This window comes from Salmo salar, chromosome 07 (genome assembly GCF_965601325.2).
Source record: "Salmo salar chromosome 07, fSalSal1, whole genome shotgun sequence".
NCBI classification, from domain to species: domain Eukaryota; kingdom Metazoa; phylum Chordata; class Actinopteri; order Salmoniformes; family Salmonidae; genus Salmo; species Salmo salar.
This window is the reverse complement of record NC_138297.1, coordinates 56408792-56436120: the sequence shown is the minus strand read 5'-3', so window position 1 is coordinate 56436120 and position 27329 is coordinate 56408792. Positions and strand designations below refer to the sequence as shown.

The 27329-nt window shown below is 44.9% G+C and overlaps 1 protein-coding gene across 7 annotated transcripts; it reads right to left on the bottom strand.

The window, feature by feature from the left end:
- Positions 1–140: 140 nt before the first annotated feature.
- Positions 141–26989, bottom strand: LOC106609577 (inosine-5'-monophosphate dehydrogenase 1b). Of its 7 annotated transcripts, none has more exons than XM_045722225.2 (15): positions 26742–26989; positions 20648–20746; positions 20420–20500; positions 15620–15668; positions 13105–13206; positions 12851–12925; positions 12415–12709; positions 12010–12209; positions 8698–8788; positions 8449–8544; positions 7700–7843; positions 5447–5591; positions 4031–4174; positions 3353–3436; positions 141–2165 (listed from the first exon to the last, which is right to left on the bottom strand). In XM_045722225.2, exons 1-15 carry the CDS (start codon positions 26972–26974, stop codon positions 2144–2146), a joined length of 1860 nt encoding a protein of 619 aa, XP_045578181.1. In that variant the 5' UTR covers positions 26975–26989; the 3' UTR covers positions 141–2143. The 7 variants fall into 7 exon arrangements, with proteins under 7 accessions (XP_045578181.1, XP_082833911.1, XP_045578183.1 ...); XM_082977785.1 differs by lacking the exon at positions 20420–20500 and adding an exon at positions 3167–3183; XM_045722227.2 differs by lacking the exon at positions 26742–26989 and adding an exon at positions 23310–23573.
- Between the last annotated feature and the right edge of the window lie 340 nt (positions 26990–27329).

Sequence of the window (27329 nt, the reverse complement as noted above, 5' to 3'; positions counted from 1 at the left end):
AGAAATATGTTTGGAACATTGAATCGCAATACATATAGAATCGTTAGAGTCGCAATACATATATCAGCACACAAGTATCGTGATAATATATTGTATCCTGAGGTCCCTGGCAATTCCCAGCCTTAATAACAACCCACAAATCAACATATTTTGACTTTTATTTTTTACAGCATAAGCAACTGGTTTCTGTTGTAATCCCATTGTAAACAAGGCCTGTTTCATAGTCAGTGGGGATTTCCATAACTAAAGGTGGGAGACTGCAAACAACCATTTCAAACAGGATACAGGTATATAATTCTCCATACATCTTCATGTACATATTTACTTAATATTCATGTCAACTGTAAGAGTACTGCTAGTCAAGTGAGGTCCCGGTAGGGGAAAGTACATTAGCACAAAACAGAAAGTCACTCCTACAGCTAAGAGACGTCCTAAAAAAACATCTGGCAAAAAGGACATCTGTTTACGAAAAACGTTAGAAAAATCTATTCCTACATAAGCTGAATGATATAGATACAGTATCTCAAAACAGTGAGAAAGGGGGTGAGGAGGACGTATAGCGCCATGCACATACAACACAGTTCTTAGGGGAATTTAAGACTTTCCGTCGTGTGTGGTCATCATTTACCCCCATTTCAAGGCATATCTCTGGTACTCTGAACAGGTCAAAGCAGCTAACAATCGGTGCCACAATCTGGGACAGGGGTGGAGCGAGGGACGTTTCTGGCGATTCGTGGCTTTAATTTGGGCTTTTAGTATTAATAACATCAAAGTGTCACAGATACATTTGGCAGTATGTACGGAATTAGAAAAAAGCTGAATATAAATAGAGCCGTGTTGAGGCTTTAAAAAACTAAAAAGCATGCATATCAAAACCCTTCATGCCCCTTACACCCACTGGGACTTTCTTCAGCAGAGATCAACTAGATTCAGCCGCGGGATGATTTCTTGGGCGGATGGGCAGGAACATAATTACAAATCATTTGTAGACTGCAAATTGCCCGCAGGAGGCCCAAACAGATATAATATGACTAAAACAATCATTTCAAACCTTGTTTACATTTTGGGAACAGATTTCCAAAATTAAAATCACTTGGTTCTGATTAACTGGAGTTTTTACACTCTTTTGTTCCAAGCATAATAATTAATTATTTATTTATTTACTGGGGGGGGGGGGGGGCAAATGAAACCATGTTGGTCAAATTTGGCACGGGGGCTGCTAGTTGGGGAACCCTGCTTTACAGCTTTTAAATCAAACAATTCTCTCTAAACTCGTTTCATTCCAGTCTAAAAGATTACCGTATTACCCATCGTTGACCGACACCGTGGGTTTAAAAACGTTCCTTGATCTATGGCCGATGTCTATCTTTTGGCCCTAACCCTGCTCTCAACACACTAGAAGCATGGTGATAGGCCACTAGTTTATTGGTTCACGTCGACTAAGGGGGTATGACATGTCCACTACGGCGATGGGAACGTCACCCAGTCTATAGTCCCAATGAGTCTGTCGGTTGAATCACAGTCAAAAGTTTAACAGAACAATATACTTTTCTCAAAGCAGTTAACATCTTTCTGCATAAACAGAGCTAACTACATAGATAAAGGAGGATTGCCACAATACACTTGCACACAGAGTAGCAAGACAAGTGTTTTTCCACATATATAGTTTGATTGGGATGTTTGTGGCTTCTGATGTGGAGGTGCCGGTACGAGCAGATCCCAGAGAATACAGAGGGGTGACATCATGGCTCTCTCAGTTTCACCAGGAAGAGGAAGATCGCACAACAGCACCTTCTTCACTGAGTTTGTCCTCACACACACTCACTCTCTCTCTCTCTCTCTCTCTCTCACACACAATCAAATACTTCCTTCAAGCTCTCACACACACCAAGGGGGCCGGTATTCTGAGTGGAGGGGGTTATGGTGAAAACCCTGATGTTCCGCTACGTAAGTGCAAAATCCCATGTTTCCCAGGTGATGGTGTCTGTTTTGCAGGTGTCCCCCCCAGACCTCTCCCGTGGGGTGTGTGGGGTGTCGGCAGGGAGAGTGATGAGGTGGGTGTCAGATGTGGCGGTTACGTTTGGTCACAACGGGGGTGGGGGCGTCGGGGGCGGCCCTAGTCCGCTTCTTTCTGGCCCCTCCATCAGTAAAGTCGTTTCTCGTAACTGCAGAGAGAGAGAGAGAGAGAGAGAGAGAGAGAGAGAGAGAGAGAGAGAGAGAGAGAGGAGAGAGAGAGAGAGAGAGAGAGAGAGAGAGAGAGAGAGAGAGAGCGAGAGACAGAGAGAGACAGAGAGAGAGACAGAGAGAGAGAGAGAGAGAGAGAGAGAGAGAGAGAGAGAGAGAGAGCGAGAGAGAGACAGAGAGAGACAGAGAGAGAGACAGAGAGAGAGAGAGAGAGAGAGAGAGAGAGAGAGAGAGAGAGAGAGACAGAGACAGAGAGAGGGCATCGTGAAAACACAATAATGATACCATCAATCAGTTAATGATAATCAACAATATAACGACCACACAAAACAATTCCTATTACCTGCTCTAAAACACAAAACAATTCCTATTACCTGCTCTAAAACACAAAACAATTCCTATTACCTGCTCTAAAACACAAAACAATTCCTATTACCTGCTCTAAAACACAAAACAATTCCTATTACCTGCTCTCAAACCACTGGATAGAACTTATCAATTACCCTTTCCTACTACATCAGCTATCAATCTGTCTAAGAAATGTCATACTGATTCAATTATAAAACAAAGGTTGACAAATCCCATTCAATCCCCCATCATCTTGCCAGTATATTTATTACAGGGTTATCTGCCCTATGGATAACTGGGGAAGGAGAGGAGGGAAGGAGTCTAGTGGACAGAGAGAGGAGACTAACAAAGCTTCCCATAATCCATCCCCATTCAAACATAAATACGTAATGCAGTCACCCCTCCTCCCACTAACAAGGTAATAATCACATCGCCATATTAGCCGTCCTTATAGGCTAGCTGCCAGATTCAAACACCATCTAAAGGTAAGATTTACATTTCCCACCTGGATCATTTAATCAAGCAGATCAAACTTAGCCATTCAATTTAGAAATAAGGGGAGAGTTGTTCTACATGCAAATGGAGGTGTGGGGCCCACCACTAGGCCACACCCTTCACAGGTCTATGTACTTACATGGAACAACAGAATATCTATGGTGAAAGACAGAGAGAGAAAGAGGACTGATGTCTGAGAATGAGTCAACACTATCAGTCGTAGAAAAGTCATGGCTATCTACTGCTACACACACATTTCAATTCCACTGTGTGTGTGTGTGTGTGTGTGTGTGTGTGTGTGTGTGAGACAGAGAGTCCAACTTACGAGTGAAGCCCATGGACTCCTCCTTCCACCTGAGCGGACGTGGTCCTCTTCTCAAACTTCAGCTCTCCAGAGTACATCATGGAGCTGTGGAAAAACACACAATATCAGAGATCACTCAGTCACACACACACACAAACACTACTATCAGAGACCACTCAGTCACACAAACACACTACTATCAGAGACCACTCAGTCACACACACACACACACACACAACTCACAACTATCAGAGACCACTCAGACACACACACACTACTATCAGAGACCACTCAGTCACACACACACACACACACACACTACTATCAGAGACCACTCAAGAGACACACACTACTATCAGAGACCACTCAAGACACACACACACACACTACTATCAGAGACCACTCAGACACACACACACACACACACACACACACACACACACACACACACACACACACACACACACACACCCCCCCCCCCTACTATCAGAGACCACTCAGACACACACTACTATCAGAGACCACCCAGACACACACTACTATCAGAGACCACTCAGACACACACACACACACTACTATCAGAGACCACTCAGACACACACACACACTACTATCAGAGACCACTCAAGAGACACACCCTACTATCAGAGACCACTCAGACACACACACACACTACCATCAGAGATCACACACAACTCACCGTAGAACAGAGAGACTCTTGGCGCCGATGTCCTGACAGCCATGTTGGATGCCAGCGATCAGGTAGGGGATAAACTTGTGGATGGAGCCCTTGTCCTGGACAGAGCCGGACACACCCTGAGCCACCTTCACCTTGTCCCCTTCACTGTGGAATCAGCCAGTCAGAACACAGAGACGGTTTAGACACCGCTGTGGAATCAGCCAGTCAGAACACAGAGACGGTTTAGACACCGCTGTGGAATCAGCCAGTCAGAACACAGAGACGGTTTAGACACCGCTGTGGAATCAGCCAGTCAGAACACAGAGACGGTTTAGACACCGCTGTGGAATCAGCCAGTCAGAACACAGAGACGGTTTAGACACCGCTGTGGAATCAGCCAGTCAGAACACAGAGACGGTTTAGACACTGCTGTGGAATCAGCCAGTCAGAACACAGAGACGGTTTAGACACCGCTGTGGAATCAGCCAGTCAGAACACAGAGACGGTTTAGACACTGCTGTGGAATCAGCCAGTCAGAACACAGAGACGGTTTAGACACCGCTGTGAAATCAGCCAGTCAGAACACAGAGACGGTTTAGACACCGCTGTGGAATCAGCCAGTCAGAACACAGAGACGGTTTAGACACCGCTGTGGAATCAGCCAGTCAGAACACAGAGACGGTTTAGACACCGCTGTGGAATCAGCCAGTCAGAACACAGAGACGGTTTAGACACCGCTGTGGAATCAGCCAGTCAGAACACAGAGACGGTTTAGACACCGCTGTGGAATCAGCCAGTCAGAACACAGAGACGGTTTAGACACCGCTGTGGAATCAGCCAGTCAGAACACAGAGACGGTTTAGACACCGCTGTGAAATCAGCCAGTCAGAACACAGAGACGGTTTAGACACCGCTGTGGAATCAGCCAGTCAGAACACAGAGACGGTTTAGACACCGCTGTGGAATCAGCCAGTCAGAACACAGAGACGGTTTAGACACCGCTGTGGAATCAGCCAGTCAGAACACAGAGACGGTTTAGACACTGCTGACGGACAGCGAAATTCTCAAATGAGAGCAGCTTAAACCCAGGAAAGTTGGCATCATTTGTTTTGAGAAAATCACTTACATTTGTCATATATTGTATTACAATGTGAACCGTCTGAATTAAGGACAAACCAATAAATACATGTATATAATCAGAAATAAAATATTAATTTCATTCATCAGCGATTAACAGCAACTGTTGCTGTGCAATAACTTATTTTACCCGTTCTTCATTCCAACCCTCCTATGAATTCTAGTGTCTGATCAAGAGTTAGTCTACGTCCCAAACGGCACCCTATTCCCTATGGCCCCTGGTCAGAAGTAGTGCACTAAACAGGCCAGGGAATAGGATGTGATTTGGGCTGCAGCTCTAGTGTGTGATGTCCTCCCTACCTGAAGTAGCGTTTCTGGCTGCTGGTGCTCTTCTCCATGGCGTCCAGAGAGCCCATGCCGCGGTACTTCTTCAGCCGCACGCCGTCCGAGAAGAAGTACTCCCCCGGAGCTTCCGTGGTCGCTGCTAGCAACGAGCCCATCATCACTGGGGAGGAAGAGGTCATAACTCAAGGTCATTGGTTGGTAAGCATTTCTCCAACTAATTGTCGGTACAGCTAGTGTTTTGTTACATCGATTAGCTTCACATTAGCTTAGATTAGCTTTGATTACCATCAATCAGCTTTGAATGAATTAGAGGGATAGACACGAGATCAACAGTGTTTTAGAGGAATAGACATGAGATCAACAGCGTTTTAGAGGAATAGACATGAGATCAACAGCGTTTTAGAGGGATAGACATGAGATCAACAGTGTTTTAGAGGGATAGACATGAGATCAACAGTGTTTTAGAGGAATAGACACGAGATCAACAGTGTTTTAGAGGAATAGACACGAGATCAACAGTGTTTTAGAGGAATAGACATGAGATCAACAGTGTTTTAGAGGAATAGACACGAGATCAACAGTGTTTTAGAGGAATAGACATGAGATCAACAGCGTTTTAGAGGGATAGACATGAGATCAACAGCGTTTTAGAGGAATAGACATGAGATCAACAGTGTTTTAGAGGAATAGACACGAGATCAACAGTGTTTTAGAGGAATAGACACGAGATCAACAGTGTTTTAGAGGAATAGACACGAGATCAACAGTGTTTTAGAGGAATAGACATGAGATCAACAGTGTTTTAGAGGGATAGACATGAGATCAACAGTGTTTTAGAGGGATAGACATGAGATCAACAGTGTTTTAGAGGAATAGACATGAGATCAACAGTGTTTTAGAGGAATAGACACGAGATCAACAGTGTTTTAGAGGAATAGACATGAGATCAACAGCGTTTTAGAGGGATAGACACGAGATCAACAGTGTTTTAGAGGAATAGACATGAGATCAACAGTGTTTTAGAGGGATAGACACGAGATCAACAGTGTTTTAGAGGAATAGACATGAGATCAACAGTGTTTTAGAGGAATAGACACAAGATCAACAGTGTTTTAGAGGAATAGACACGAGATCAACAGTGTTTTAGAGGAATAGACATGAGATCAACAGTGTTTTAGAGGGATAGACACGAGATCAACAGTGTTTTAGAGGAATAGACACGAGATCAACAGTGTTTTAGAGGAATAGACACGAGATCAACAGTGTTTTAGAGGAATAGACACGAGATCAACAGTGTTTTAGAGGAATAGACATGAGATCAACAGTGTTTTAGAGGGATAGACATGAGATCAACAGTGTTTTAGAGGAATAGACATGAGATCAACAGTGTTTTAGAGGAATAGACACGAGATCAACAGTGTTTTAGAGGAATAGACACGAGATCAACAGTGTTTTAGAGGAATAGACACGAGATCAACAGTGTTTTAGAGGAATAGACACGAGATCAACAGTGTTTTAGAGGAATAGACATGAGATCAACAGTGTTTTAGAGGGATAGACATGAGATCAACAGTGTTTTAGAGGGATAGACACGAGATCAACAGTGTTTTAGAGGAATAGACATGAGATCAACAGTGTTTTAGAGGGATAGACATGAGATCAACAGTGTTTTAGAGGAATAGACATGAGATCAACAGTGTTTTAGAGGGATAGACACGAGATCAACAGTGTTTTAGAGGAATAGACATGAGATCAACAGTGTTTTAGAGGAATAGCCATGAGATCAACAGTGTTTTAGAGGAATAGACATGACATCAACAGTGTTTTAGAGGAATAGACACGAGATCAACAGTGGTAAACAGAAAACTAGTGAAAAGACATCAAGATACTGTAACACTATAGACCTGGGCTGTTCAATTCTGTTCCTGAAGGGCTGAAAAACTTCTGGTTTCTGGTTCTACCTGGTAGTTACTTGCACTCACCTGGTGTCCCAGGTCTGAATTAGTCCCTGATTAAAGGAGAGGATGAAAACCAGAAGTGTTTGGGCCCTCCAGGACTGACATTGGACAGCCCTGATATACAACTATTCTAGCCTATGAAATGAACCACATTGACATACTGCATGCTATAAAAGGGTGAATGAAGGACTAAGCTAATGAATGAATGAATAAGTGACAACGGAAGAGTGAATGATAATGAACGCATGACAATGAAAGAGAATGACTATGATAGAGTGAACACATGAATTAATAAGTGAATGAAAGGTACCTGTGGATGCCCCGAGTGAGAGAGCCTTGACCACGTGGCCCACGGTCTGAATGCCCCCGTCAGCGATGACTGGCACACCGAAACGTCTGGCATACTCTGCCACCTTATACACCGAGGTGCCCTGAGGCCGCCCGCACGCCATCACTACGGGAGACGGAGACAGGAAATGCGTCACCTTACCATGGTAACATATCCTATGACCGGTGTAGTCAGTTAAAAAATACAATGATTGAATGTGTCTAAGTTCTTCCAATAAGTATGTTTGTTTTGCGCTTGAAAAACGTTTGCCATCATTTGCTGAACGTAATGCTGTGGAGAAAGTCGTCGCCATGGTAACCGAGAGCAGAGCCTTCATAAATCACCATGACGACACAGACTAGCAACCAGCGTAGCATCTTGGTTAGTTACTCGCTGCTCTGATCCTTCTCCAGTTTTGCTGTGTAGCTTCAGCAGGTTGACCTTACATTAGAACTGATCCAAAGCCAGCTGCTATGGGTAGAGAATCCTACACGTATTATCACATTTCTATTTAATATCACTACACTCATATATCAGAACATTTAGTCGTAATACTACAATTCCAAATAGCACATTGCACTCAAGGTGTAGCATTCTGGGTTGGGTCAATTCCATTTCAACTCAGTCAATTCCACAAGTGGATTGAAATTCAAACCAGCAACAATCCTCTCCTGCATTCAGATGTGAATTGATCCTGTAACGTTGATAGTATCAGGGGGTGGGGTCACTACCTTCCTGGGTGATGCAGATGGAGCCACAGCCCATGCCCACTCTCAGAGCGTCCACTCCTGCATCAATCAGGTTCTTGGCCTGGGCTGCCGTCACCACTACAAGAGACAGAACATCGTCAGAAGGCAGGAAAAGAAAGGTTTAGTGTATAAGTGTCTAATGTATTTTCCCCCAAGACTGATCTTGAAAGCCCCTCAAAGATCTGAAACTGGATGGCTGGAAGTGTCATATGGTGATAAATCCTCTCTCACCGTTCCCTCCCACCACCTGCAGCTCGCTGTACTTCTGTTTGATGTAGTTGATCATGTTGACCTGATACACAGAGTTGCCTTGTGAGGAATCCTGCAGAAACAGAGAGAAAACAAGTCATGTCTGCACTGCCACGGTCTACTGCCATTTAGAACTGAAACCCAACCGTAACTCGACTGCAACCCCTAACCACCATGTCCACCAAAACTACATGAACAGATCAACCCCTAACCACCACGTCCACCAAAACTACATGAACAGATCAACCCCTAACCACCACGTCCACCAAAACTACATGAACAGATCAACCCCTAACCACCACGTCACCAAAACTACATGAACAGATCAACCCCTAACCACCACGTCCACCAAAACTACATAACAGATCAACCCCTAACCACCATGTCCACCAACACTACATGAACAGATCAACCCCTAACCACCACGTCCACCAAAACTACATAACAGATCAACCCCTAACCACCACGTCCACCAAAACTACATGAACAGATCAACCCCTAACCACCATGTCCACCAAAACTGCATAACAGATCAACCCCTAACCACCATGTCCACCAAAACTACATAACAGATCAACCCCTAACCACCATGTCCACCAAAACTACATGAACAGATCAACCCCTAACCACCACGTCCACCAAAACTACATGAACAGATCAACCCCTAACCACCACGTCCACCAAAACTACATAACAGATCAACCCCTAACCACCATGTCCACCAAAACTACATGAACAGATCAACCCCTAACCACCACGTCCACCAAAACGACATGAACAGATCAACCCCTAACCACCACGTCCACCAAAACTGCATGAACAGATCAACCCCTAACCACCACGTCCACCAAAACTACATGAACAGATCAACCCCTAACCACCACGTCCACCAAAACTGCATGAACAGATCAACCCCTAACCACCACGTCCACCAAAACTACATGAACAGATCAACCCCTAACCACCACGTCCACCAAAACTACATGAACAGATCAACCCCTAACCACCATGTCCACCAAAACTACATGAACAGATCAACCCCTAACCACCACGTCCACCAAAACTACATGAACAGATCAACCCCTAACCACCACGTCCACCAAAACTACATGAACAGATCAACCCCTAACCACCACGTCCACCAAAACTACATGAACAGATCAACCCCTAACCACCACGTCCACCAAAACTACATAACAGATCAACCCCTAACCACCACGTCCACCAAAACTACATAACAGATCAACCCCTAACCACCACGTCCACCAAAACTACATGAACAGATCAACCCCTAACCACCATGTCCACCAAAACTGCATAACAGATCAACCCCTAACCACCATGTCCACCAAAACTACATAACAGATCAACCCCTAACCACCACGTCCACCAAAACTACATGAACAGATCAACCCCTAACCACCATGTCCACCAAAACTGCATAACAGATCAACCCCTAACCACCATGTCCACCAAAACTACATGAACAGATCAACCCCTAACCACCACGTCCACCAAAACTACATGAACAGATCAACCCCTAACCACCACGTCCACCAAAACTACATGAACAGATCAACCCCTAACCACCATGTCCACCAAAACTACATAACAGATCAACCCCTAACCACCATGTCCACCAAAACTACATGAACAGATCAACCCCTAACCACCATGTCCACCAAAACTGCATAACAGATCAACCCCTAACCACCACGTCCACCAAAACTACATAACAGATCAACCCCTAACCACCATGTCCACCAAAACTACATGAACAGATCAACCCCTAACCACCACGTCCACCAAAACTAGAAAACAGATCAACCCCTAACCACCACGTCACCAAAACTACATGAACAGATCAACCCCTAACCACCATGTCCACCAAAACTGCATAACAGATCAACCCCTAACCACCACGTCCACCAAAACGGCATGAACAGATCAACCCCTAACCACCACGTCCACCAAAACGACATGAACAGATCAACCCCTAACCACCACGTCCACCAAAACGACATGAACAGATCAACCCCTAACCACCACGTCCACCAAAACTGCATGAACAGATCAACCCCTAACCACCACGTCCACCAAAACGACATGAACAGATCAACCCCTAACCACCACGTCCACCAAAACTACATGAACAGATCAACCCCTAACCACCATGTCCACCAAAACGGCATGAACAGATCAACCCCTAACCACCACGTCCACCAAAACGGCATGAACAGATCACCCCCTAACCACCATGTCCACCAAAACGACATAACAGATCAACCCCTAACCACCATGTCCACCAAAACGGCATGAACAGATCAACCCCTAACCACCACGTCCACCAAAACGGCATGAACAGATCACCCCCTAACCACCACGTCCACCAAAACTACATGAACAGATCAACCCCTAACCACCATGTCCACCAAAACGACATAACAGATCAACCCCTAACCACCACGTCCACCAAAACGGCATGAACAGATCAACCCCTAACCACCACGTCCACCAAAACGGCATGAACAGATCACCCCCTAACCACCACGTCCACCAAAACTACATGAACAGATCAACCCCTAACCACCACGTCCACCAAAACTACATGAACAGATCAACCCCTAACCACCACGTCCACCAAAACTACATGAACAGATCAACCCCTAACCACCACGTCCACCAAAACTACATGAACAGATCAACCCCTAACCACCATGTCCACCAAAACGGCATGAACAGATCACCCCCTAACGACCACGTCCACCAAAACGGCATGAACAGATCAACCCCTAACCACCATGTCCACCAAAACTGCATGAACAGATCAACCCCTAACCACCACGTCCACCAAAACTACATGAACAGATCAACCCCTAACCACCATGTCCACCAAAACTACATAACAGATCACCCCCTAACCACCATGTCCACCAAAACTACATGAACAGATCAACCCCTAACCACCATGTCCACCAAAACTACATGAACAGATCAACCCCTAACCACCACGTCACCAAAACTACATGAACAGATCAACCCCTAACCACCACGTCCACCAAAACGGCATGAACAGATCACCCCCTAACCACCATGTCCACCAAAACAGCATGAACAGATCAACCCCTAACCACCACGTCACCAAAACTACATGAACAGATCACCCCCTAACCACCATGTCCACCAAAACAGCATGAACAGATCAACCCCTAACCCAACCCTCCCACCTACCCCAACCGGATCCCAACCTAAACCCCATCTGGATCCTAACCATAACCCCCACCTCAAACCCACCAGTACAACCACGTCGACCCCAGCCTGCATCAGTAGGTCCAGTCTGTACTTGTCGTCGTCCCTGGTGCCGATGGCGGCTCCGCACAGCAGCTGTTTACGAGAGTCTTTAGAGGCAAGGGGGTAGTCCCTGTTCTTCTTCAGGTCTGTCCTGGCGATGATGGCCACCAGCTCATCACTGTCGTTCACGATGGGCAGCTTGCCTGATGGGGGGAGAGAGCGCGAGAAGAGACTTTGTTAAAGGTGACCAAGTCATTCTGCCATATAACCTCAAACAGTTCATAAATGACCTTGTAGAGCAAACCAAAGAACATCTAATCAATAATAAGTTGAGGATTATACAATAGAACAACGTACCAGAAAACAAGCGACAATAGACTCCTAGAAGGACTGTAGCGACTGGCTCACCTTTTTTGCTACGCTGCAGAATGTCGTTAGCCTCTTTCAGCGTGACACCGGCTGGGGCCACCACTAGCTCCTCCCTCTTAGTCATGGCCTCCTCCAGTGGTCGGCTGTGGTCCTTCTCGGAGAGGAAGTCGATGTCTCTGGAGGTGATGATGCCCACCAGCTTGCTGCCCATCTTGCCAGTCTCGGTGACGGGGATGCCAGAGAAGCCGTGGCGAGTCTTGGCCTCGAACACGTCCCCCACCGTGTGACGCGGGCTCATTACAAGAGGGTCTGTGATGAAGCCCTGCTCAAACCTCTGGACAAACGACAAATATCTGTTAATAAACCATCATGTGTTTAGATGCACTGCAACCCATTTAATACCAATCAACGTAAAATGATGCAAGTCATTAAGTACAAAGGGTAAATGTTTTCATAGGCGTTTATGGGGTCTTACCTTAACCTTGCGGACCTCATTGGCTTGGAATTCAGGGGTGCAGTTGTGATGGATGAGGCCGATGCCTCCCATGAGCTGAAGGCATTAAAAAACACCCGACAAATAAAAATCAATTTTGGGTTTATGGTATTTTCCCCCCCAGCAACAAAACACACTTCAAATGTGACTGATGTGGAAAGCGCACAGTAATTTCTAGCATAGACACACATATATCTTTTTTCTACTGGCTCGCCTGTCAGGCGGCAAGGTCTTACCGCCATGGCGATGGCCATCGACGACTCTGTGACTGTGTCCATGGGGGAGGAGATGAGAGGCGTCTTCAGGGTGATCTTCCTGGTCAGGGCAGAGGTCAGGTCCTGGTGGAGAAAATCTTGGCTCAATAACCCACAACATGTTCAGGAAATCAGTCATTCAGCACACTAGATAATATTACAAGCTGTTGCAGTGAGTGTAAATACCCACACTGAGGAAATACACTCTGTATTAGAAATGAATAATATTGAGTACAAGTCATTTACTTCATGAAGAAAAGAGAAGCTTGACCATCATTGCTTGTAATGGTTACGGTTGCTTTCTCAGTTGTCCACTAGGGGGCAGACATGCTCCAACAAGCAAGTTTGTCCTATGTCGATTGGCCTAAGGAAAATGACAGCTTTTGGTCACGGCTCTCAAGCATGCTTTCAATGGCTGACTGGACGATGAGTTTCAAAGTTTCAGACGAGAGTGGCAACAGCAAGTAAATAACATGCAACTGGAAAGCAGACATCCCATCTGGCCTAAACGTAAATTATCAGGGGCTACATTTTATCTGGGCTCCCGAGTGGCGCAGCGGTCTAAGGCACTGCGTCTCAGTGCAAGAGGCATTACTGCAGTCCCTGGTTCGAATCCAGGCTGCATCACATACGGCCGTGATTGGGAGTCCCATAGGGCGGTGCACAATTGGCCCAGCGTCGTCCGGGTTCGGCTGGGGTAGGCCATCATTGTAAATAAGAATTTGTTCTTAACTGAATTGCCTAGTTAAATAAATAGAAAATACTTTAAAATCTGTCATCAGAGAGACAAGACAGATGTTGCTTTGACTAAACTGATGCATGTGACCCAAGTCTTTCTGGAGACGTTTTTTGCACAATCAGGTCGTGACCTTGTTAGAAACTATCTGCCAACACACTGGGAAAGTTCCCTTTTCTCAAATAAAAAATCCCCCTGTCCCAGAAACTCCCAGCTACATCAGATTCACGAATTTCCGAATCCCAAAACACAAAACGGCCACTTCCACAGTCTTCTCAGCTGGGAGGGAAAACATGGCATTCCTCACCCATGAGAAAATTTTACGACGTCAAAAGCTTTCCTCCCTTATCTTTTGCAAATGTAAACTACCATACCAACTACTGTGTTTCTGAAATGGAGGGGTGAAGAAAAAGACTGGACACTGGCAGCCATTTTGTTAGCTCAACTGCACTACCCTGCCAAATTCTACAAAGGGCTAACCGTCACATGGTGTGACCAGCAATAATTTCCCCATTGAAACACCAGACAGAAGCTCACCTCACACTTATAAAACATCCCTGTGTGGAAGAGGGTGGGGGGGGTCTATTTTAGACTACAGTCTGAACAAATATTATTGCATGAACTTTGACTGTATTCACAGTTGAGACAGACAAACAAAGGCTCGTCCAAGTTATCAGACACTGACTCCACTTTCTAACCGTCAAGAAAATAGGCCAGGTTACAACCCTACGGAGACTACCCACAACGCCACTGCAACAACGGAGACAGGCACCTTCCACAGCAACAAGAGCTGTGTTCTAGTCTGGATAAAAAAGGAGATTAGAGATATCAATTAGATTAAAAACTCCTGATGGACGAGAGAGGAGGGCAGGGGGATTTCACATAAAGCCTGAGATTAACGCTCACATCATCCCTGAGAGAATAGTGAGCAACCAACCAACCAGGCACAACCGTAAACAGAGAGAGAGAGACCAGGCGTGGGAGGCCATCTTGGTAAAAATAGGGTGGCTAGGAGGTTAGGGATGACGAAGGAAGCGGAGAGCAAAAATTATTTTGGGAAAAGCTGCAATTAAAGAATGAGGTTTTGGCTTTGAATGTAGAGGGTTGTTTGTGTATCTGTGTGGACACAGCATACTGTAAAAAGGCTTTGGTTTCAGAAGTGGCTCTGGCAAGGAGTGTCTGCTGAAATAATAAGGAATGTGTAGGAAGCAATACTGCTCCCACTTGCTGCACCCATAGTCATTATCCCTGTAGTTTTCAGAGATCTGGAAGAACCAGTCTCGGGCGGCAGGTAGCCTAGTGGCTAGAGCGTTGGGCCAGTAACCGAAAGGTTGCTGGATCGAATCCGAGCTGACAAGGTAAAAATGTTTTTTTTTATTTTTATTTAGTCGTTCTGCCCCTGAACAAGGGAGTTAACCCACTGTTCCCCGGTAGGCCGTCATTGTAAATAAGAATTTGTTCTTAACTGACGTGCCTAGTTAAATAAAGGTTATAAAAATAAAAAACTGGAGGACACTAACCAGTTCAACATGCTAAGAGCAGCCTTCATCGTATGGCTTGCACCTACCCATTACTCTTGGTGAACACTTAAGAGGAATGGGCTAGGGAAGAGAGTCTCAGAACAAAGTGGAATTGAGCCCATGAACAGAACAGTAGGCTGAAGGTAGGTCGAAGGGTAGTCTGTAGCTCAAAACCCCTATTGAGTTGTCTTAGCTTTCTGGAAGGTCTTGACAGACAGTCAGAGAAGAGAGGACTACTCACCACTTCATCTGAGGTAAAATCAATGAAGCCCGGCAGAATCAGGAAGTCGCTGAAAGAAAGACAGACAGAGCAAAAGGTCAGGGGTCAAGTTTCACAGGTTGTCATGGCTAAAGACAGATGGCTTAAGACAAGAGGACTACAAGATTCATAGTGCAATGCAACTGCCAGCCAACTGGTGACAGTGGGTCAGAAGTGCCCTATAAAAACCCCTCACCCTTTTTTCCACCCAATTTCAAAGTTTACAAGTACCTCCACCATGTTGGAGTTGGGTCCAAAGCAGGAAGTGTTGAAAGCCAAAAGGGGAATATGTGCAAGTTAGCCCCTAGAAGTGCCACTTCGACCGAGCCTGGTAACGATATAGGGAAAACTAGTTCTCACAATGGTTGAGGAGTCTGACCCGAAAGTTGCCGGTGATATAAATTTGAATAAACTAAACTACAAGTGAGTTTGCATTAAGAACTAATAGAAAATGTCTTGATCCCAAAAATGGTACGTTCATAAGTTCACCCTCTAGTGTTCGCTGATCAAGCTGCCCCTTCCCTTTGCCTTGTACTCTAGTCTAAAGAGAAACACTCTCACCCTGTTAGTCCAGTGCTTGGCAAAAGCATCTGGGGTTCAACTTCATTTCTTAGACTGTATGAACACAATGGCAGGCAGAGAGAGAGCAGTAGAAAGCAAATGAGACAGAGCGGGAAAAGAGGATGTGTTTTTCACAGATGGGTGGATCTGGTGGTTTGGCAGATGGGTGTGAAAAGAATAAGTGAGTGTTTGTCAGAGAGAGAGAGAGAGAGAGAGAGAGAAAAAGTGAAAAACAGAATAAGATGGAGAGCAGGAGAGAATGGCTCTAAATCTGATAGAACGGGGGGAGTGAGCGAGAGAAACAAAAACTGAGAGAGAGAGAATGGCCCCCTGTCCTTTATCGTGCGTCAGACCATTCTCTCTCCTCCGCCTGTGTGGGTGAAAAGATGGGGCCTAAAATATGTCTACCAAACAGAACAGGGAGGGGTCCTCCTGCAACTGCCAGACACCTCACAAACATCAACACAGTCTGGGACAGGGAGGCAGAGGGGAAAACATCTGCCAGCATTTAAGGAAACCACAAACCTCCGCTGATTCTGGATGAGCTCTCTCAAGCCAGACCTACCCCTAACCAGCATGAACCAAATAGTAAAAAGTGTCACTGGATCAGTTGATAAGCAGACATTTTATTAGGCCTTCCCTTGTGGAGATGGCACTCCACCTAAAAGCAATGAAATTGTTTTTTTTTGTCCAGGTTCAAATGTATGTTTTGTCCACAGGCGTAAATAACTATATACGGCATTCGAGAAGAACTAACTAGTGTGAGACTTGGCACACGTGACACAGAGTTTTAAATACCAAAGACAACACTGGCTACCTTTTAACATGGTTTGCATTCAAATGTTGAATGTGGACAAATGCATGATGCCATTTTGGCCACACCAGTGCTGTAGACAACCACAAACTGCCCGAGTTAGACATTATTATGACCCTTCAACCACTAAGTGGAGAAGGTGGCTAGATGTGATTTAGAGTGCACTTACCTGTCTAGTCTTGTATACTATTAATGTAGAAATATCTGTTGCATGACATGTCTGTCATTAAAACAGTTTCAGCCCTAGTAATGCTGGGTGCGACTTGATTCAGCTTCATTTCATGCAAGACCATTTTTGACACGAGCCTGGAGAGCACTACTTCATAACGTTGTTCTACGCTACACTTCTGCAAAGGCAGTGCACTACACATGTATAATTATGTCACGATTGTAATCTTTTCATTTCTCGTCCCTTTGTCACGTAAGTGGTTTGAGAATACATTGTCTTCTACACCAATGTCCCGGGGGAGAATTGCGTTGGAGAGATGAGGGGGTTGAATGGGGCTAATTAGAAGCCGAGGATAATTAGGTGGCTGTGATCATAAGACATCATCATGGAATCATCCCATGAAGTCATTGACAGAAAATGACTGCATTGATGAATTTTTTATGACGGGGTAATATATGATAATATCATGCAGCAGAGTCGTCTGCTGTACAAGAAAATGTTGAGTTGCTGAAAGAATATTGATCCAGTTTGGTGAAATGTCCTTGAGACACCGACAGAACATCTCGGCTCACCCTGGCGAACACTGTCCTAAGGGAGCGTGTTTTCAGCTCCAGCGTGTTTTGGTGTGGACAGTAAACCTGCCAGATTACAGCAGCAACAGGTGAGCAAACACCTCAAAGCCAGTAGGCCTTAGCCAGATGCATTCTCACTGGCTCTTTCTCAATTCATCTTGCCTCCGATTCCTTGCATCCTCTCTCCCTGCCTCCTTCTCAAAATACATTGGAGAAGAAAGTCCGAGGGGAGTGACTTTAGACCTTCTCCTTTAATACGGTTAAAAAGGAGCCGAGGCGATAGGGAAAGACGAATTGAGATTGAGCCACTGTCGCTACGGTCCTGGGTTGCCATGTTTGCCATGGTGGAGACACAGCTGTATGATACAGGTAATACGGGCCCAGATGTGGTGCAAAGGAGGGCATCCTCACTTCCTCTGATGCCGTCCCCCGAGACGCTCACATGACAGTACCTCGGGCTGGTCATGTGCTCTGCCTTGCCTTTAAGCAGGACGTGCTTCATTAAGGAGTGGAGGGACGTGCCGGTATCACACACACACACATACATTGCCTAGTCAATTAACCCCTGTGAACTGGGACTAACTCTCCATTCAAATGTGTAGTGTAAATAGTGAATACCCTTATTGTGTGGAAGTTAAGTCTGAACCATAACATTTAGTCATTTAGCAGACACTCTTATCCAGCGCAACAAACAGGAGCAATTAGGGTTAAACTGGAAGAAACAACATGGTTGAGTTGTACCTGCTTGTTGTCTAAATATTGTTTGTCTCACAATCGCCACATAATCAGTTTAGAATGAACAGGGTATCCATTTATTATAATGATTTTATTTTACTTCTACCCCCTTTTTTCTCCCCAATTTCACGATATTCCATTGGTAGTTACAGTCTTGTACGATTGCTGCAACTCCCCTACGGACTGTGTTTAGGCGAAGGTCAAGAGCCATGCGTCCTCCAAAAACACGACCCTGCCAAGCCGCACTGCTTCTTGACACACTGCTCACTTAACCCAGAAGCCAGCCGCACCAATGAGTCGGAGGAAACACCGTCCAACTGGCGACCGTGTCAGCTTGCAGGCGCCTGGCTCGCCAGAGCACTGCTGCACCACTTGGGAGGCCCTAGGGTATCCATTTAATCTGTAACATAGGTTCCCTACTAAATGGCACCCTATTCCCTATGGTCAAAAGTAATGCACTATGAAAGAGACAGAGTACCATTTGGGACGGAGCCACATATAGTCAGAAGACATAGGCTACAACATCCACACAAGGACGTGAATGTTACTCTATTTTAACAAGTAGGTGTTGGAAGCATTTTATAGCAGTTAGTCATTTTTGTCAAGTCCTCTAGCCAGAGGTATGTTCAAGAAGCAAAACGAGTTTTGGGCAACAGTCTTGGGCAAAGTGGTGAAATAAGTGAAGTAGCTTGCTGTGGCAACATACCAATGCAATGACCGTCTGCCATATTGGGGCAGCCCAATGCTTCGCTTGTTGAAATCAAGTTAGTTTTAAACAGAGTGAAAGTGAATTGAGGGTTATTCAGTGAAAGTAAAAACAAGTGAATATGAAATGAGCAGATAAAGAAAGGGCATTAGGAGATGAGTGCAGTCAGATTTCATTACTAGATAGTGATTGAATGTCAACGAATCAAATAGCAGTTCATGCACTATGATTCTTCAGAGCAGTTAAAGATGCAGTCATATCATTACCGGAAGCAAATATCATCCTATGGTGCAGATCAGGTTAATGAATCAAACCCCACCACCCCTGCCCTAGTCATTCATCCATATAGATCAGGTTAATGAATCAAACCCCACCACCCCTGCCCTAGTCATTCATCCATATAGATCAGGTTAATGAATCAACCCCACCACCCCTGCCCTAGTCATTCATCCATATAGATCAGGTTAATGAATCAACCCCACCACCCCTGCCCTAGTCATTCATCCATATAGATCAGGTTAATGAATCAACCCCACCACCCCTGCCCTAGTCATTCATCCATATAGATCAGGTTAATGAATCAAACCCCACCACCCCTGCCCTAGTCATTCATCCATATAGATCAGGTTAATGAATCAACCCCACCACCCCTGACCTAGTCATTCATCCATATAGATCAGGTTAATGAATCAAACCCCACCACCCCTGCCCTAGTCATTCATCCATATAGATCAGGTTAATGAATCAACCCCACCACCCCTGCCCTAGTCATTCATCCATATAGATCAGGTTAATGAATCAAACCCCACCACCCCTGCCCTAGTCATTCATCCATATAGATCAGGTTAATGAATCAACCCCACCACCCCTGCCCTAGTCATTCATCCATATAGATCAGGTTAATGAATCAACCCCACCACCCCTGCCCTAGTCATTCATCCATATAGATCAGGTTAATGAATCAACCCCACCACCCCTGACCTAGTCATTCATCCATATAGATCAGTGGTTTCCTCAGCCAGCTAAAAATTAAAATACAATTGGTGGCGAATGTGGTGTTTACTTTTGCCAAATTCATCAACAAGGCACCTTATTGATTCAAATCTATTTTTAATGGGACAATCATTTGCTTCCCCTATATGAACTCATCATTTGGAGACAAGAGGTTTTTACAGTATAGTGTATATAGTGTCATAATGGTTGAAAAGTCAACCGTTTTACTCACTTGTAAGTCAACCCGTCGCCTTTAGAGCATAGCTCTTCTGCCGTTTGACCATCAGCGACAACAGACTGTTGTTGAGCAGATCTGCGATTCAAAACGTGTTGGCCGTCATTACAAAGCGCCGCCCGCATATCGTCCATCATCGCTTGCGCTTAGGTTTGGACAGTTCGAGAGCGTACTTGCACAATACGGTTCTATTTGGAATTTGTATTGTGGTTGAACTGAACTTACTTGTAGGTGAGGCCGTCTCCAACGGAGAAAAGCTGTTGTGCAGAGAGTCCATCTTCTGGGACATAGCCCGTACCACCACTGATCAGGTAATCAGCCATGCTGTCAAATGAAAAGGATGACAAGCAGGCATTAGATTGTAGCCATCGTTTCAAGTGTAACATTCGATGCATTTTCAAATATAATTAGCCATCAACAGATGAAGGGTTAAAAGGTGACGACGCTTTGCGCCTGTGAATGACTATTAGTGCTGAGTGATTAACCCAAAACGCTGTTTTGTTGTTGTTGTATTATTTCATTTTTTAAACAAGGCATTTCATTCAGGTTTTTTCTGATATCAACGCGCATGTTGCGCAGTTTCTCTAGAGACAAATGATATCAAGCCCGAACTGTTCGATGTAGTAGGGAGTTGTAGTTTCCAAAAGGCCAATATTCTACATAGCTTAGCATGGAACACATGGTATTTACCTATAATGACCATAATCCATTGCATGCCTACTTGTCCATCTGTGTTTCTTTTAGCTTGCTACATTAAAGAGACAAGAATGCTCGATTGAAAGGAGAGCAGTTGCTTCACGAGGTACACTACACCAAAAGTATGTGGACACCTTCTCGTCGAACATCTCATTCCATAATCATGGGCATTAATACGGACACATTGCTGCTACAACATCCTCCACTCATGAAAAACAGCCCTAGACTATTATTCATCCTCCACCAAACTTAACAGTTAGTACTATACATTCAGGCAGGTAGCGTTCTCCTGGCATCCGCAAACCCAGAATCGTCCATCGGACTGCCAAATGGTGAAGCATGATTCATCATTCCAGAGTCCAATGGCAGTGAGCTTTACACCACTCCAGCCGACGCTTGGCATTGTGATCGTAGGCTTGTGTGTGGCTACCCGGCCATGGAAACCCATTTCATGAAGTTCCCGACGAACCGTTATTGTGCTGACGTTGCTTCCAGAGACAGTTTGGAACTTGGTAGTGAGTGTTTCAACCGAGGACAGAATTTTTACACACTATGCGCTTCAGTACTCCTGCTTTGTGTTCTTGTATGGCCTACCACTTCGTGGCTGATCCGTTTTTGCCCCTAGACATTTCCACTTCACAATAACAGCACTTTCAGTTGACCGGGGCAGCTCTAGCAAGGCAGAAATTTAACTGACTTATTGGAAAGGTGGCATCCTATGAGGGTGCCACGTTGAAAGTCACTGAGTTCTTCGGTCAGGCCATTCTACTGCCAATGTTTGTCTATTGAGATTGCATGACTGTGTGCTCAATATTATACACCTCTCAACAACGGGTGTGGCTAAAATAGACAAATTCACTCATTTGAAGGTGTGTCCACATACACAAAAGTATCTCTATCTGAAATTGATTGTTGGTATTCAGCAGTCAAAAAAGTATTCCATTGAAGAAATACTAAAATTGTGATTTTGTCAGACAGCAGCTCTATAGAGGTGAGATGACTTGAAATAAAATAGTCATCAAATAAAACAAATGTAATATACAGAACTGAAATATCGTATTGAAGTAAAATAATGTGAATACATGGTTAAGTGATAAACAGTAATCACAGTCACTACCATCATGGACATTTTATTCACCGTTTCATTATGTGTTGTTATTATCGAACCCGAAATCAAAAACATGATATTTTTTTTTTTTATAGTCAAACTGATACCTAACCGACCTCACAAGCACATATCGCTGCGCACTAACGACTATGCGTTTTCAACATGTGGATGACCCACTAACATCTATAAGAAACCTTTCTATTAGAGGGAGCATGCTGGCAAAATATGGCCTCACGAAATTAACCCTTTCATGCACTGTTGTGTAAATATCCATGCCAAAAATAGCAGCAGCACTAATGTTAGCTATATGTTTAAATAAAACACGTTGCTTTACATTTTTTCATGTTTGATATATATTTGTTTTTACAATTTACTGGATAAACACCAGGAAGAGAGAGCACACTAATGTTATCTTTATTGTTTCCGGTGGTTGTTCATGCAAACAAAACAGCCATCAAGCGACACTATGAGCTAACAAGTCATGTTAAACAATGATCTGTTTAGCGAAAACGTTTCATTCAGGCACATATTTATCCAGACTACCTACACAGTGTCCTGGATAGCTGCTGAAAGGATGCCTTGAGCAATGTCTTTCAATACCGTAGCTAGCTACAGTAGTTAGCTAGCACTTACTAACGTTAACTGGCTACTGTACAGCTGAGTACCTAACAATGGTTACAATGCCTTGAGCACAAAATACATCTGGGGAGAAAACATGGCTATATTAACGATTAATAACGAATCTAGCCAACTGTCCGCAGCCTAAGCATTTATAGATTTTCATCCATCATGTCTTTAAAATATCGTTTGCAATGTATTTTATCACCAAAACTGCACTATAAATTAGCCATCTAATTTCTTGCCACGCAGGTCAAAATGATCAGAGCGAGTGCGTTATTCAGCAGGAGCATGTGTCAGCTAGCGGTAGCCGGCTAGCTAACATGTTTCAACTCATTACTGAAGATGATCTGTATTCTATGCAATTAGCCACCTCACCACGTTCTTAGTCTTACTTACAGTTACCTAATGTTTGTTACGTTAATAAAATGTGAAACAAAAAATCTATTCCAGACCGTTTTCTACCTCTTGAAGCTGACCACGTTGAAGGTGTTCGGAAATGCGAACTTTCCAGCTGTAGCTAGCTAGCAAGTTCAAAATGAGCGGAAGCAAAGTGTGCTTTCTCTATTGTGGAGGGAACCAACCCACAATTAATTCCCCTACTACAAACTCAAGTGATGATGCGAGGCTGGTCCAAATTTGATTGCCTGTCGCTGCTACAGTATAACGACGTTATGAAGAGGAATATTTTCGCAGAAGCGTCGAAAATGGATACGTCACATCCCCTCTCCTCCCACGTGGGGCTCTCATTGAATTCAAAAACATGAGGGTAAAAATCTCAACTCAATCACAGACGTTGCAAATTAGTGAGATTATGTCCTTGTAATTTATGTAATATACCTAATATCTGCACTGCAGAGTGCAGACCATACATCTTTTGGAGGAGAAAATCATGCATTTAGGCTACAGGGAAATTGGCACTATAGTCTGGCAGTGCCAATGTCCATATATTATCATTGATAACCCACATATAACCACATAAACAGCAGGCCTCCAACCATCCGTTTTTGGAATATTAGGACATAGGCTTCTATTATCAGGATCAATCAAGAATCTTAAATCATTCAAATGTGTAGAAATCAACTTTTATAATGCGTATCTACTTATCAATCTAAAGTGACTTGTATTTTGACAAAACCCACAAATCAACTATTCTCAGATGGTTCAGTGACGTGCAACGTTTGGGGGTATTAACTGAACAGCACCACTGTCAGATTTACAAGTCACATGCAACCAGTTACTAGTAACCAATTATAAGTATGACAGTTGCATTTTCTAGTCTAGATTGATCTCAACTAAGCAGTAGAGCCAGTGTAACAGTCTAGCTTCCGTCCCTACCTGGGCCCCTCTGCACACATCAACAACAGCCACCCTCAAAGCATCGTTACCCATCGCGCCACAAAAGCCGCAGCCCTTGCAGAGCAAGGGGAACAACTACTTCAAGGTCTCAGAGCGAGTGACGTCACCAATTGAAACGCTATTAGCGCGCACCACCGCTAACTAGCTAGCCATTTCACATCGGTTACACTCACCCCCCTTTTGACCTCTCCTTTTCCGCAGCAACCAGTGATCCGGGTCACTGCACCAATGTAACAGTCTAGCTCCCGTCCCTCTCCTCGCCCCTACCTGGGCTCGAACCAGGGACCCTCTGCACACATCGACAACAGCCACCCTCAAAGCATCGTTACCCATCGCGCCACAAAAGCACATTGACAGAATTGACCCTCATTTTCTCCTTCTTATCTTATATATCATGGCCTCAGACTTTCACTTTCAAATACAGGACAGACTGTTTAAAATAGAAAGAGAGAATAGCCCCGTCCTTTATTGTCTGTCGAGACCATTCAGATAATAAAAGCACAAAAGCCAATAGACCATTGGCATTCAAGCTGAGGGATTTGGGAGAATCAGACTGAATTATTTAGGCGTGGCCTATTGTACTGTATGTTGACCTGTGAATCCACAAGCATTGCGTACCGAACAGTCCCACACTCTCCCATGTCTGTGATGGTTCAGGGTTGGGAAGAGGAGCACACACACACACACACGTACACAGACATACACAGACAGATGAAGTAGACCTCCCTCACAAGCACACACTTTTGTAAAAGGAGGACGGACAGCACACTGCTGTCAAAACCATCAGCGGCTGACGGTAGTCACTGACAGACAATTGCAACCTACCATCACGCCAGCAATGTCACAATAAAGCGAGCTTTGTTCTTCCTTCTCACCATCGTTTCCTGGAGAGTGGGGAATTCTAACCCAAGCACTCTTGATCCTGTGCATGAAATGGAGTGGGACTGCTGTAACTGTGTGCACTCAACCAACACACAGATATTCAGAGCAAATAAAACCAAATGCATTTCTAATGGTGACTAGTGATCCATCCTGCATTAAAACAGAATTCGCCCCAAGTACACTTATCATGGGGATGTATATTGTCCCTTGGCCTACTCCCTGTGTGGCACTATTCCAGGAGCCCCTCCTCCAGTACTAAGCAAAGCACAGAGGGCCTTCCCAGCCTTGACAAGTACCAAGGTGATCTGGCGGGTACTGTGTCTGTGCTTGAGTTCATTGCTTTAAATGTGGGTCACCCACAATATGGGTCAGAGATTCCTCTATGCACACCCGGTTGCTATTTCAAGCATTGATTCAAACCCGATCCCATTAAGCTCTCCACCTGCCTCCCTAGCTGCAAGGCATAAGGGGGACCTGCCACTCCGAAAAGTGAGGCAGTTTCTGTTGTTTTGGCATCAGAGTACGCCACTGAATCATAGCTTTTCAATGTGTTTAGGGGCCGCCCTCAGAATGACTTGCCATAAATCATATTGCCATATAAGACACAGGCGTCCTAGAGCTTTATTACGGGCTAACAAGGAGATTTAACTTCCAGGTTATTTACAAGCCAGGCTAAACACAGGGCTATGTGGCGGTGTAAACTGATACAACTCAATGGGCTGAATTTACATATTGTAACCATGGTGAAAGCAGAGTAATGAAAAGTAGTCAAAAGAAGTGGGATGAACTAATGCTACAGCTTGAATGCTCACTAGTCAAATATACACTGAGTGTACAACAAATTAGAAACACCTGCTCTTTCCATGACATAGACTGACCAGGTGAATCCAGGTGAAAGCTATGATCCCTTATTGATGTTACTTATTACATCCACTTCAATCAGTGTAGTTGAATGGGAGGAGACAGGTTAAAGAAGGATTTCTAAGCATTGAGACATTGATTGTGTGTGTGTGCCATTCAGAGGGTGAATGGGCAAGACAAAATATTTAAGTACCTTTGAACAGAGTATGCTAGTAGGTGCGAGGTCACCGGTTTGAGTGTCTCAAGAAGTGCAACGGCTGCTGGGTTTTTCATGCTCAACAGTTTCCCGTGTGTATCAAGAATGGTCCACCACACAAAGGACATCCAACCAACTTGACTGTGGGAAGTATTGGAGTCAACATGGGCCAGCGTCCCTTTGGAACGCTTTCGAAACCTTGTCGATGCCCCGACGAATTCAGGCTGTTCTGAGGGCAAAACGGGGTGCAACTCACAGGAGGCTGCTGAGGGCAGGACAGCTCATAATAATGGCTGGAGGGGAGTAAATGGAATGGCATTAAACACATTCAAACCATGTGTTTGATATATTTGATACCATTGGCTCAAGCCAATACCATGAGCCCGTCCTCCCCAATTAGGTGCCACCAACCCCCTGTGGTGCAACTCCAACTCAGAGTTGCTACGCAAGTAAACTATTCTACATTTCTGCAAGTATCTGAAAATCTTCTTTGCCTGGCCCTTCACTAATATGTTGTTCTTTTCAAATGGATGCCAGTTTATTTCACTAAGTAATACTCTAGTACAGCTTTAACCATAATCTTGCTTTGCCTGACTCACCTCTCGGGGCCAAAGCCAGCCAGGATGCGGGTGGCGCTGTATCGCTGGGCGGCCGTCTCATGCCCGTGCCCATGCCCATGGGGGCTGAGGCGGAAGAGGTGCTCTGTGTCTTGGGGTGAGGGGTTGGAGCTGGGCCGGGGTAGCTCAGTGTCCCCTACGATCCTCCGGTAGTCCATCTGGTGGCTGTCCCGCTCTCCATCTACCCCAAAGTGTTCGTAGCCGTACCCCTCCATGTTGGGTCCAATTGCCAAGCTCTCTTGCTCCAGTCTCTCACTCTGGTCGGTGACCTCACCGTCGCCCTCTGACCCTTCTGTCGGTGACGTCCCTCAAGTGGACTCAAGTCACGTAGGGACTGGGTGTCCCTGAACCGGCCTACCAGCTCAAAACAATTCCCACAGAACAGAAAGAATTACAACGATCTCAGCCAACCAACCAGACGAGTCAAAGGAGCTGAGGACCTGAGTTTGAAAAACAGAGCTTCTTGTGAGAGACACAACACGTTCTCTGGTTCAACACATTCTTATCTTGGTCTCATAGCTCCAGTGTTGTCTATACTGTCAACTTTGTTGTCGAATCCCAGGTCAGATA

Coding starts and splice junctions, on each gene's coding strand:
- LOC106609577 (XM_082977785.1), bottom strand. CDS start 26,974: ATGGAGGGGTACGGCTACGAACACTTTGGGGTAGATGGAGAGCGGGAC. Junction 12,210..12,414: donor TCTGCAGCGTAGCAAAAAAG/GTGAGCCAGTCG, acceptor TCCCCCCATCAG/GCAAGCTGCCCATCGTGAAC. Junction 5,592..7,699: donor CTCACTCGGGGCATCCACAG/GTACCTTTCATT, acceptor CTTCCTCCCCAG/TGATGATGGGCTCGTTGCTA.